This window comes from Myotis nattereri, assembly GCF_964212035.1.
Source record: "Myotis nattereri genome assembly, chromosome: 3".
NCBI classification, from domain to species: Eukaryota; Metazoa; Chordata; class Mammalia; order Chiroptera; family Vespertilionidae; genus Myotis; species Myotis nattereri.
This window is the reverse complement of record NC_138077.1, coordinates 28,836,942-28,849,696: the sequence shown is the minus strand read 5'-3', so window position 1 is coordinate 28,849,696 and position 12,755 is coordinate 28,836,942. Positions and strand designations below refer to the sequence as shown.

The following is a 12,755-nucleotide window of genomic DNA, read 5'->3' as shown; positions in this document are numbered from 1 at the left end:
AATCTGGGACCCTTTGGGGGATGTCCGACTGCTAGTTTAAATAGGCAGTCGAATGTCCCTCTCACAACCCGGGAACGCTGGCTCCTAACCGCTTGCCTGCTTGCCTGCCTGATTGCTCCCAACTGCCCTCCTCTGCTGACCTGATCACCCCCAACTGCCCTCCCCTGCTGGCCTGATCACCCCCAACTGCCCTCCCTTGCCAGCCTGATTGCCCCCTAACCCCTTGCTCCCCACCACCTGTCTGATCTCACCCCTAACTGCTTGCTCCCCCACTGGCCTGATCGCCCCTAACTACTTGCTCCCCTGTTGGCCTGATCACCCCTAACTGCCTCTGCCTCAGCCCCTGCCACCATGTCTTTGTCGGGAAGGAAGTCGGACATCCCGAATATGTCCAGTCGACCCGGTCTAATTAGCATATTACCCTTTTATTAGTATAGATGTTATTATTGTTATTATTATACCTTGGAGCACAACCTTTGGAGTGACCTTTGAAGTGAAAGATACTTGAACTTAAGCCCCAGGTCTATGTTTACCAGCTATGTAAATTCAGGCAAGTTATTAAAACATTTTGAGCCCCACCTCTATGTCCTTATCTGTCAGCAGGGCATAATGGCATTTTACAGGTTATGGAGATTTCTCCTTTGGTTTGACATAACACACTGCTTCTCAAACGTTGTTCTCTAGCCTAATGGCATCAACACCACCTGGAACTTAGAAATGTAAGTTCCCACCCTACCCTGCTAAATAAGAAACAAAGTGGTGTGTAGTCGTTAGCTCATGCTTTAACAATTCCTCCAAGTGAGTCTGAAGCCTGGCAAAGTTTGAGAACCACTGACAGCACAGGACCTGTCCCATAGCAGGTGCTGAGTCTGTATCAGTTTACTTTTCCTAGATCCTGAGCCATCACAATGACCAAAGAGAAGTTCCCATCTTTGCAGAGTTAACTATCAAACATCAAATCACATCCTGAATTAAGGTTTGAAGGCTCCCAATCTATTGTCCATTTATCCTATGAAGCAAAGAGAAAATGTTCTCATCGTCCAAGACTATGCTTTTATGGGTGTGTGATCAAAAGAGGTTTCCTTTCCATCATCTCAATGTATGCATGATATATACAACAACGCAGCTCTGGTTTACATGTTAGGAAAATGAGAAAGTACCTGCAAATTCAAACATTTAGAGATGTTGTTAAACTAAATGCTTAAAAAACAGATTTCCTGTCACAAAGACTACAATTTTCTTATAGATAAAAGGGAAACTGAAGCTTTTCTAAAACTTCAGAATACTAATTTCCAAGGGAAAATAGCAAAAGAGTAGAAAATAAAAAATAAATGAATGGGGAGCTTTGGGTTGCTTTTGATTCCTTTGCATGAAAGGACGATGGATTTATTGTAAACAGCTGTGCTTATAGGGTTTGCTGATGACTGCAGCTGAACCAGCTGAGTAACAGGAAGGTTAAATTTAAAAAAAATTAACTTGGAAATATGCTGGCTCCTTCTGAGGAATTAAATATTGGACTTTTATTTCTATCTTCCCCCCAACACCTGCTGTTGTGAAGGCGTATTTAGGTCATTAAGCATCGGAGTCCTGAAAGAGCTACCAGAAGTGAATAAACCTGCTTTTCTTCAGGACCCTGAAAAATACTTTAGGGAAGAGCCAGAGGAGGCGTGTCCCCAAACTCCAGAGCCCCCATCGCTCTCTGAGAGTAAGTCCACAGCCATTGTCCACTTCCGCATCCCTCCCTCTGAAACTCAATCGATTAGAAAAGTAAAGTAGAAATGAAAGCCTCACGTGTTTGCCTTCTGGGTTGCAGTGAAATGAGGTGTGGTTTGACTGGTAAGATTTATAGCTCAGCTGCTGATCAGTGCTCTCGGAAGGGACAGCCAACACGCTGGGATACATTAAAAGAATATTTTTATTTTGTCACTTTTCACAAGTCAGAATGCCATGAAGATGTATTATGAATTGCTATGGATGGGAAGTCTTCCCGCCACATAATCTTAATTTTCAAACATACCCGAGAAAGAGACAATCATATGGCTGCCTTAGAGCAGAGTCTCTGCCCCTCTGGTTTTCTTCCTTTCATGTAAAACACTACAAATAAAAGACTATTAAATTTTTAAATTTATCTTTAATGTTGAAAGTATTACAGATGTCCCCTTTTTTCCCATTGACCCCTTCTAGCCCGCCCCTACCCCCCACCCCAGGTCTTCCCCTCACTATTGTCTGTGCCCATCGGTTATGCATATATGCATATAAATTCTTTGGTTAATCTCTTCCCACCCATCTTCCCTCTGAGATTCTGTAGTCTTGTCCCATGTTTCTATGCCTCTGGATCTATTTTGTTATCATCAATTTATTTTGTTCTTCAGATTCCACATATAATCGAGACGTAGAGGGTATAATGCTAAGTGAAATAAGCCAGTCAGAGAAAGACAAGTATCACGTGATCTCACTCATATGTCGAATCCAAAGAACAAATAGAGGCTACTGAAAAATGTATTGTCTTAGAGACTTCTAGCTGCAGTGTTAGGCTAAACTGATGAGTAGACAAGAAAGCTGAACTTAGGAAATATAAGCGAATGCTCACTCAGATTTGGAAACAAGATGTGTAAAAGAATGCTCTGTTTTTCAGACTGTTATAGCCTTCTAAGACTTTGAAGAATAATATCTGTGCAAAAATGTTCCCCGTAAGGAGAGGCCCTGCGGGAGCGCAGACAGCAGAACCTGATTCTCAGTGAGGCAGTCAGAAAGCATATGGACACCACAGGGAACTCATTTAAAATAATTAATGAAAAGTGCAAGTTTCAGCTCGTAACAATCAAAAGATCAGAACTACACTCCAACCATCCTGAGATCTGTGGTTTCTAAACTTTTCCAATTCTCGGAGATAGAGTTCTGGCATCCTCCTTGAGAAATAATAACCCTGTAGGAGGGAGGCATTTCTTCATGTCCGCGCTTGAGGAAGTTCAGGCCTCTTGTCTTTGCTTGGTTCCCTATGGAAAGGGACAACAGCTAGTCGACATTTTTTTTAAATTTTTTTTTTATTGTCTAAAGTTTTACATATGTCTCCTTTTTTCACCAATTGACCCCTGATACCCAGCCATTCCCAGCCCAGGCAAGTCCCCACTGCCCCAGTGTCTGTGTCCATTGGTTATACTAATATGCATTCATACAAGTCCTTTGGTTTTTCTCTAACCCCCCCGCCCCAGCACCACCATTTGTCTCTAGATCGATCTATTCTTGTTTATCAGGTTATGTTGATCATTATATCCCACATATGAGTGAGATCATGTTATATTTATCTTTTTCTGACTGGCTTATTTCGCTTAGCATAATGTTCTCCAGTTCTATCCATGTTGTTGCAAATGTTAAATGTTCCTTCTTTTTTATAGCAGCGTAGTATTCCATTGTGTAGATGTACCACAGTTTTCTAATCCACTCATCTGCTGATGGGCACTTAGGTTGTTTCCAAATCTTAGCTATTGTAAATTGTGCTGCTGTGAACATAGGGGTGCATATATCCTTTCAGATTGGTGTTTCTGGTTTCTTGGGATATAGTCCTAGGAGTGGGATTACTGGGTCAAATGGGAGTTCCATTTTTAGTTTTTTTAGGAAACTCCATACTGTCTTCCACAGTGGCTGCACCAGTCTGAACTCCCACCAGCAGTGCAGGAGGGTTCCTTTTTCTCCACATCCTCACCAGCACTTGTTGTTTGTTGATTTGTTGATGATAGTCATTTTGACAGGTGTGAGATGTATCTCATTGTTTTGATTTGCATCTCTCAGATCATTAGTGACTTTGAGCATGTTTTCATATGTGACATTTATTTTTAATATTTTTTTTATTTCAGAGAGGAAGGGAGAGGGAGAGAGAGATAGAAATGTCAATGATGAAAATCATTGATAGGCTGCTTCCTACAAGTCCCACCCTGGGGGTGGAGCCCACAACCTGGGCATGTGCCTGACTGGGAATTGAACCTTGACCTCCTGTTTCATAGGTCAAAACTCAACCACTGAGCCAAGCCAGCTGGGCCTTTTTTTTTTTTCTTTTTTTTATTTTATTTCACTTGTAAGCAAGGTGCAGTTGTCATTCCTCATTGCCAGAGTTTCCAGTCTAATTATTATCACTTCCTATGCCTTTTCTCAGAGTTTCTCTTTCCTAAATTAACAATTATTTGTTTGCTCTCATGAGGATCATCCATGGCTTCTGCTCGTTTCTTTTAAAAACATGAATCCATAAGCATTAGGGATCGAAATAACCTTTAGTGCAACTGACAGGGCTTTCAAGGTATCATCTCATTTTTCTTCCGCAGGGTGATTCATCTTTAAGAATAAATATGGGGGGTAATTATCTCGTCCTCCTGAGTCACAGACAGAAGAGTATGGGGAACAGACAGTTAGAAAAGCTCCAGAGAGCCTAGACAAAGTGTACAACAGTTGAGACATAGAACACGCCCATGGGAGGAAACCAGGATGAAACTGAGGCAAGAGAAATGGGTGACACAGCATTCAGAAGCTGGAAAGCAGGAACTGAGAGAGCTGGATGGTCAGTGCAGCAACACCTCTCCTCAGCCCTGGGAAAGCCTGTTTATGTGAGGAGCCTTGTGTATTCTCCTTCATACACAGATGAAGTCTCCTAATGGGCAGGGAGAATGTGGAGAGGTGGGGTGGATGGCTGGATATAAATAACTACAGTACCTAAAAGACACTAATACATTTTCAAAGAGATTTATTTTTTCTGAATTTGTCCATTTAAAAATTTCTTGTGATTTTTTTTTTGAAAAATAATCTGCCTTTTATTTGTTCCGTGTTAAACTTACAGTGAGGTTCCTGGTAGTTCTCAATTAGAAATAAATTATTTAGAGATTAGATTAGCAATGTCTTCTGTGTTTCAGGAGTGGCAGCTTAAGAATTAAAACAGAAATAGACATCATCTAGGTAACATTAGGGGGAATTTTCTTTTTAAACTTTTATTATTGGATGTATTACATATGTCTCCTTTTTTCCTCCATTGAACCCTTCTAGCACACCCCTGCCCCAGACCTTCATCACACTCTTGTCTGTGTCCATGGGTTATGCGTATGTGCATACAAGTCCTTTAGTTAAAAAATTTCTTTTTTTAAATTTTTTTTTAATTAAATCTTTATTGTTCAGATTATTACATTTGTTCCTCTTTTTTCCCCCCATAACTCCCCTCCTCCCAGTTCCCGCCCCACCCTCCGCCCTCACTCCCCACCCACTGTCCTCATCCATAGCCTTTGCACGATTTTTGTCCAGTCTCTTCCCGCATCTCCCACATTCCTTTCCCCCCCAAGAATAGTCAGTCCATTCCCTTTCTATGTCCCTGATTCTATTATAATCACCAGTTCATTCTGTTCATCAGATTATTTATTCACTTGATTCTTAGATTCACTTGTTGATAGATGCATATTTGTTGTTCATAATTTGTATCTTTACCTTTTTCTTCCTCTTCCTCCTCTTAAAGGATACCTTTCAGCATTTCATATAATCCTGGTTTGGTGGTGATGAACTCCTTTAGCTTTTCCTTATCTGTGAAGCTCTTTATCTGACCTTCAATTCTGAATGATAGCTTTGCTGGATAAAGTAATCTTGGTTGTAGGTTCTTGGTATTCATCACTTTGAATATTTCTTGCCACTCCCTTCTGGCCTGCAAAGTTTCTGTTGAGAAATCAGCCGACAGTCGTATGGGTATTCCCTTGTAGGTAACTGAGTTTCTTTCTCTTGCTGCTTTTAAGATTCTCTCTTTGTCTTTTGCTCTTGGCATTTTAATTATGATGTGTCTTGGTGTGGTCCTCTTTGGATTCCTTTTGTTTGGGTTCTCCATGCTTCTTGGACCTGTAAGTCCATTTCTTTCACCAGGTGGGGGAAGTTTTCTGTCATTATTTCTTCAAATAGGTTTTCAATATCTTGCTCTCTCTCATCTTCTGGCACCCCTATAATTCTGATGTTGGTATGCTTGAAGCTGTCCCAGAGGCTCCTTACACTATCCTTGCATTTTTGGATTCTTTTTTCATTCCGCCCCTCCGGTTGGGTGTTTTTTGCTTCCTCGCATTTCAAATCATTGACTTGATTCTTGTGCTCCTCTGGTCTGCTGTTGGGAGTCTGTATAATATTCATTATTTCAGTCCGTGTATGCTTAATTTCTAGTTGGTTCCCCATCATAACATCGAGGGTCTCATTAGTTTTCTTGTAGATCTCATTAAGTTTATCGGCGGCTTCTAAACAGTTCTTGAGAGACCTTAAAAGTGTGGTTCTGAACTCTATATCTTCCATTGACAATTTTTTCCTGTTTGTTTGTCTCCGCATTTTGTTATGCTTTCTTGGTGCACCCCCTAGTGGTCTTTGTGCGCAGTCTTGTAGTTAAGCCTTGATTGTTGTAGCTAATACAAGGGAGGGTTTGACCTCCAGGCCAAGTGGCTGTGAGAATCAGCTGTGTCTGCAGTGAGAGAACTTCTGTCCTCTAGGGAGGTGCTAATCTAGCCTTTGCCTGAGGCTATCCGGCAAATGCCTCTGTGCAGGGCGTGGGCGGGGCGGGTCACACAGGATCAACAGGGTGGGCCGGAGAGAGCAGTTATGGCAGCTCTCAGTCCTGTCCCCAGGGGCTCTGCCTCTCTGAGTCCCAGCAACTGCTGCAAACCTCGGAGAGAAAGCTGCACTCACTCTGACCAAAGCCAGACAGTCCCGCTTCTCCCGTTTGAGTCTGGGTCCCTAAAGACTCGCCCGTATCTGGAGCTCAGAGTCTGCAACTCCCTCCCGATTGAAAACGCCAACCGCGCCCTCCGCCGCCAGCCCGCTCCGTGCACTCCGCACCTCAGAATTTGATTCAGCACTGCGCCTTTTCTGAGTGTTCGTATGCGTTTCTCTTTCCTCCTAGTTGTAGGACTTCCACTCAGCCAGCATTCCTGTGGTTCTGGGTGATGTCCATTCTGTCTTTTAGTTTCACTTTTGAAGTAGTTGTTCAAGGCAGCAAACTCCGGCTTTAACCTATGCCGCCATCTTGGTTCTCCTCCAAAAAATTTCTTGTACTTTCCACACAGTTTTGAAAAGGTGTGTTTTTTTTTCTTTTGCTTGTTAAATTTTCTTCAGCTTTTCTTTCTTTGCCTTTTCTGCAAGTGAAAATAGTTCATATTTTTAAATCTAACATTTCATTTCACACACTTGAGGAGGGACAGAATGCATGATATGTGACACCACAGATGAAGTTCTAAGTACCATGAAAGAAGCCAGATTAACTGGCTGGGGCATAGGAATGAATTCAGAATGGAGGTAACATCTGAGCTGGGACTTAGAAAGAGTAGAAGTTCAAAGGAGGGGAGGGGAAGAAATAAAGACAATATCAAGAAAATAATGTAAGTAGGGCAGAAGTCCAAATGACTGCAACTTGACTGCAATGGCTGACTTCTGATGGTGACACATTCACTGAATTTGACACCCAACAGCACAGTTGAGTCTGGAATGTGTTGAGTTTGAGGTGCTGGTGTGTGATTTATCAATAAAGGTCTAGAGCAGTGGTTCTCAACCTTCCTAATGCCGCAACCCTTCCCTTTAATACAGTTCCTCCTATTGTGGTGACCCCCAATTTCATTGTTACAAATTGAACATAATTAAACCATAGTGATTAATCACAAAAACAATATGTAATTATATATGTGCTTTCCGATGGTCTTAGGCAACTCCTGTGAAAGGGTCATTCGACCCCCAAAGGGATCGCGACCCACAGGTTGAGAACTGCTGGTCTAGAGGATGGAAGAAAATTATAACATGCTGTGTGTAATCCTATATATTAAAAGCCTAGGTGGTGTCACATGATGTTGTCACAAGGTGGCTGCCACAAGATGGCCACCCTCATGTTGTCACAACATGGCCACCACAAGATGGCTGGCAGGGGAGGGCAGTTGTGGGCGATCAGGCCAGCAGGGGAGGGAAGTTGGGGGCGAGCAGGCCACCAGGGGAGGTCAGTTGGGAGCCATCAGGCTGGAAGGGGAGGGCAGTTGGGGGAGATCAGGCCAGCAGGGGAGGGCAGTTGGGGGTGATCAGGCTGGCAGGCAGAAGTGATTAGGGGAAATCAGGCAAGCAGTCAGGCGAGCGTTTAGGAGCCAGTGGTCCTAAACGATTGGGCCTAAACCAGCAGTCAGACATCTTCCAAGATGTCCCAGATTAGAGAGGGTGCAGGCTAGGTTTATGGACACCCTGCCCCATGCATGCATTTCATGCACCGGGCCTCTAGTCTGAGTGGCCAGATTATTATGACCACCTGATGTTTGTAGGCAAATTAGCTATAATTTTGTGATGAAGTTGCTAGAGGGCCAGACCATTATAAATAGGGAAGCAGGTTGTTTACCATGACAGTTACCCAAGCACAGGAACACAAGGATTGGACAGTCGAGCACTAGAAAAGAGTCATGTGGTCCGATGAATCACATTTCCAGTTGCATCATGCAGATGACAGAGAATTTGGCAGAAACAGCATGAAAGCATGTACCCCACATGCATGAGTACAACCCTTCAAGCTGGTTGCAGTGTTATGGTTTGGGGCATGTTTTTCTGGCATGATTTGGGCCCTTTAGTTCATGTGGAACAACGTCTGAATAGCACAACATACCTAAGTATCGTTGCGATCAAGTTCATCCTATCATGTTGATGGCATATCCCAATCGAGATGGCTTCTCGCAACAAGACAGTGCGCCGTGCCACGGTGCTCGTATTGTGCAGGAGTGGTTTCAAGAACATGAGGGAGACTTTACCTTACTTAGGTGACCCCCACAATCACCAGATCTCAATCCAATTGAGCATTCTTGGGACAAAGTTAAAAGAGCCATCAGGCAGCTAGTTCCACAACCATCAAATCTCACAGAACTAGACAGTGCTAGTCATCAGGCATGGTGTCAGATTCCTCGCATCACTTTTCAACATCTTGTGGAGTCAATGCCAAGAAGAATCGCTGCAGTATTGAAGGCAAAAGGTGGCCCAACGAAGTACTGATGGGGTGGTCATAATAATCTGGCCACTCAATGTATATAAAAGTCTAAGTGTCCATCTGTCCGACCAGTAGCTATGATGCGCACTGACCACTAGGGGGCAGACGCTCAACACAGGAGCTGCCATGAGGCGCACTGGCCATTTACAAATAAATGTCATCATGGACCTGGCACCAACAAAGTAAAACTTGGCTTCCCCCAAGTGGGACAAGGCCCCGCTACCATACTGGAGCAACACCCCACCAAATTGCAGCCAACACTATCAAGACCCCATGGCTCAAAATGCGACCCACATCCGAGCGCAACCCAGACACAGTCCCTGTGGGCGCCAGGTAATGATGTCACATAGCAACGCCCAGCCTCCTCTTCCTAGTGACTAGCCTCCTTGCAGTTTCTTCAGCCCAGGAACACAACTTGCTTCATAGCCAGGTGCAAACATTTCACAGTTTAACCAAAGGTTTGTGAAGTGTTTTCACATGCCTCATCTCATTTGATCCTCACAAAAGTTTTGGAGTAGGTAGATAGGAGACTTGGTAAAATCCTATTTTCTTTTCATTAGCCAGAAAACAGAGATTTAGATGTTTAGAAACTTGAGCCAACTGAAAAGAAGTAAGAAATGGTGGACCTTGAAAATGACTTCGTTTTCTCACTGTGCAGAATATAGTCAAACACTGCTATAGTTAAATATTTTACCCTTTATTCTTCCTGTGTGATCTGTAATAATAATCTGCTTCATGTCGATATTTACCGCTGTGTTGCTGACAATTACCTGATAGAGAAGTTCGGGTGCTACACTGAGCTGGAAAAAGTTTAGCTAAATCAGAAATCAGGTCTAATTAAGCAAGTTTATTCCTTATATATAAAAGGCTAATATGACTCATGCTTTTGCGATACATATAAAGCTCTTGCTGGTGCCAACAGCATATGTGTGTTTCAATCTGTCATTGTCAATTGCAAATTTGGTTGACACTTCTATTATAGAGAAAGGGCAAATAGCAATATTAAAATATTTCTTCTAATTAATTTCCTTTCAATGTGCACGAATCTGTGCACGGGGAAACTAGTCATATTATTAAGTTTTCAACTAGCTGATAGTGAAATAACATTTGCTTACATATTTATTTAACCTTTCCGAAGGTAGATATTGAATGACTTCTCTGTACTAGTCCCTGTGCTGGATGTGGGAGACAGAGAGCTAACATGTAGAGGCCCAGCCTTCAAAAACCTTGAAGACTATTCTGAGAAATAGACAGATAAAAACAAATAATTATGTTTTGCAACAAGTGCTATGACAGAGATAAGCACCACATGGTAGAGCTAGAAATCAAATTGAGATTCATAGATGGTTTTTCCAAGAAACCAGATTATACCTGAGTTGGATATTAAATGTTAAGTTGGTATTACTCAGGTAAGAAAAAAAAGGGGGGGGGGTGCCATTTCTAGCAAAGGAGTAGCATATGCAGGTGTAGGGTGGGATGAGTGACATGGTGTGCTAAGGGAGCTGGCTACACGTAGTTCCAAATAGCTGGGTTCTAAAAGTGGCATGATGAGAACTGAGGCAAGATAGGTAATTGGGGCCCAGATCAAGAGCACTTAGTTCACTGTTTGCTAAGGACCTTAACATTTATTTTACCAGAAATGAGGAATATATTAAAATGTTTACATCAAATATTCTGAATTATCCCATTTTATGACTTCTCTTAATTCTTCAGTTTTTATATCTCTTTATATTATTCCTTTAGTGATTACTCTAGAGCAGTGGTTCTCAACCTGTGGGTCGCGACCCCTTTGGGGGTCAAATGACCCTTTCACAGGGGTCGCCTAAGACCATCCTGCATATCAGATATTTACATTATGATTCATAACAGTAGCAACATTTCAGTTATGAAGTAGCAACGAAAATAATTTTATGGTTGGGTCACAACATGAGGAACTGTATTTGAAGGGCCAGAAGGTTGAGAACCACTGCTCTAGAGGTTACAATACTTTTTCTTGTGTTCTTTATTTCTTCTTGTGTACTAGGTTTCCATCTGAGATTTTTCTTTAAGTCTGAAGAATTTTCTGTAATTTTTCTTATAAAGTGGACCTGCTGATGAGTAATTTCCCCAGCTCTTTATGTGTCTTAAATGTGCATTTATTTTATTTTGACTTTGGAGTGTCCAGATTATTATGGGTTTTAAATTATTATGACCACATGCCGTGTCCAGATTATTATGACCACATGCCGTTTGTAAGCAAATTAGCTATAATTTTGCGCTGAGTTGCTAGAGGGCCAGACCATTATAAATAGGGAAGCAGGTTGTTTACCATGACAGTAGAAGTGATTTTTTTCTGATGATATGGGTAAACAAGGCAATTTAACAGCCTTTGAATATTATTATGAGTGGCCAGATTATTATGACCACCCCATCAGTACTTCGTTGGGCCACCTTTTGCCTTCAATACTGCAGCGATTCTTCTTGGCATTGACTCCACGAGATGTTGAAAGGTGATGTGAGGAATCTGACACCATGCCTGATGAATAGCACTGTCCAGTTCTGTGAGATTTGATGGTTGTGGAACCAGCTGCCTGATGGCTCTTTTAACTTCATCCCACAAATGCTCCATTGGATTGAGATCTGGTGATTGTGGGGGTCACCTAAGCAAGGTAAAGTCTCCCTCATGTTCTTGAAACCACTCCTGCACAATATGAGCACCATGGCATGGCGCATTGTCTTGTTGCGAGAAGCCATCTCGATTGGGATATGCCATCAACATGATAGGATGAACTTGATCACAACGATACTTAGGTATGTTGTGCTATTCAGACCTTGTTCCACACAAATTAAAGGGCCCAAATCATGCCAGGAAAACATGCCCCAAAGGATAACACTGCCTCCACCAGCTTGAGGTGGAGGTTGTACTCATGCATGTGGGGTGCATGCTTCCATGCTGTTTCTGCCAAATTCTCACTCTGCCATCTGCATGATGCACCTGGAAATGTGATTCATCGGACCACATGACTTTTTTCCAATGCTCGACTGTCCAATCCTTGTGTTTATGTGCGAATAGGAGACCTTTTATCTTGGTAACTGCAGACAGCAATGGTGTTCGGAATAGGCCTTCAGCTTCCATATCCCGTAGGATGCAACGTATGGCTAATTTGCCTATAAACGTCAGGTGGTCATAATAATCTGACTCCTCATCATAATAAAGAGTGTCCCAAAATTTACACAAGAAGTAATTTTGATAGAAAACACAGGCTTATAATAAAAAATTGTAGATATCTATTGATTCATAAAGTATATTGTATAGGGTTATGTATGGAATAGCATATCGGGTAAATGGCTTCCATGGCTTTGCTGGCACATATGCACTCTTTTGTTATTGACTGAGCAGCCGCATTTTCAAAGGATGGTCTGATGATGCCTCCAGCCCAAAATCCGCACGAAACAGTGACATATTGTGGATGCATTTATTTCTCAACAATCACTCGTGGATTGTCTGAATCCCAAATGCAACAATTTTGTCGATTAACCAAGCCATCAAGATGAAAATGAGCCTCATCAAAATTCAGCCACATTTATGCAAAAAGGTCATGGAAAATTTCAACAAAAGAGTGCGTATGTGTCAGCACAGTTGTGCTATTCCATACATGACCCTATACTATATACTTTATGAATCAATAAAAAATTCACAATTTTTAATTATAAACCTGTGTTTTCTATCAAAATTACTTCTTGCGTGAATTTTGGGATACCCTTTATATATTCC

General features: G+C 42.1%; 1 protein-coding gene across 1 annotated transcript in view; it reads left to right on the top strand.

Moving 5' to 3' along the window:
* Nucleotides 1-2,871, top strand: part of WDR49 (WD repeat domain 49) — a gene marked incomplete at both ends in the record, with an annotated part of 111,060 nt that extends 108,189 nt beyond the window's left edge. The window contains 2 exons of the mRNA XM_081085958.1: nt 1,559-1,705; nt 2,696-2,871. Coding sequence (XP_080942084.1) covers nt 1,559-1,705; nt 2,696-2,871 — 323 coding nt within the window. The remainder of the gene's footprint in view (nt 1-1,558; nt 1,706-2,695) is intronic.
* Between the last annotated feature and the right edge of the window lie 9,884 nt (nt 2,872-12,755).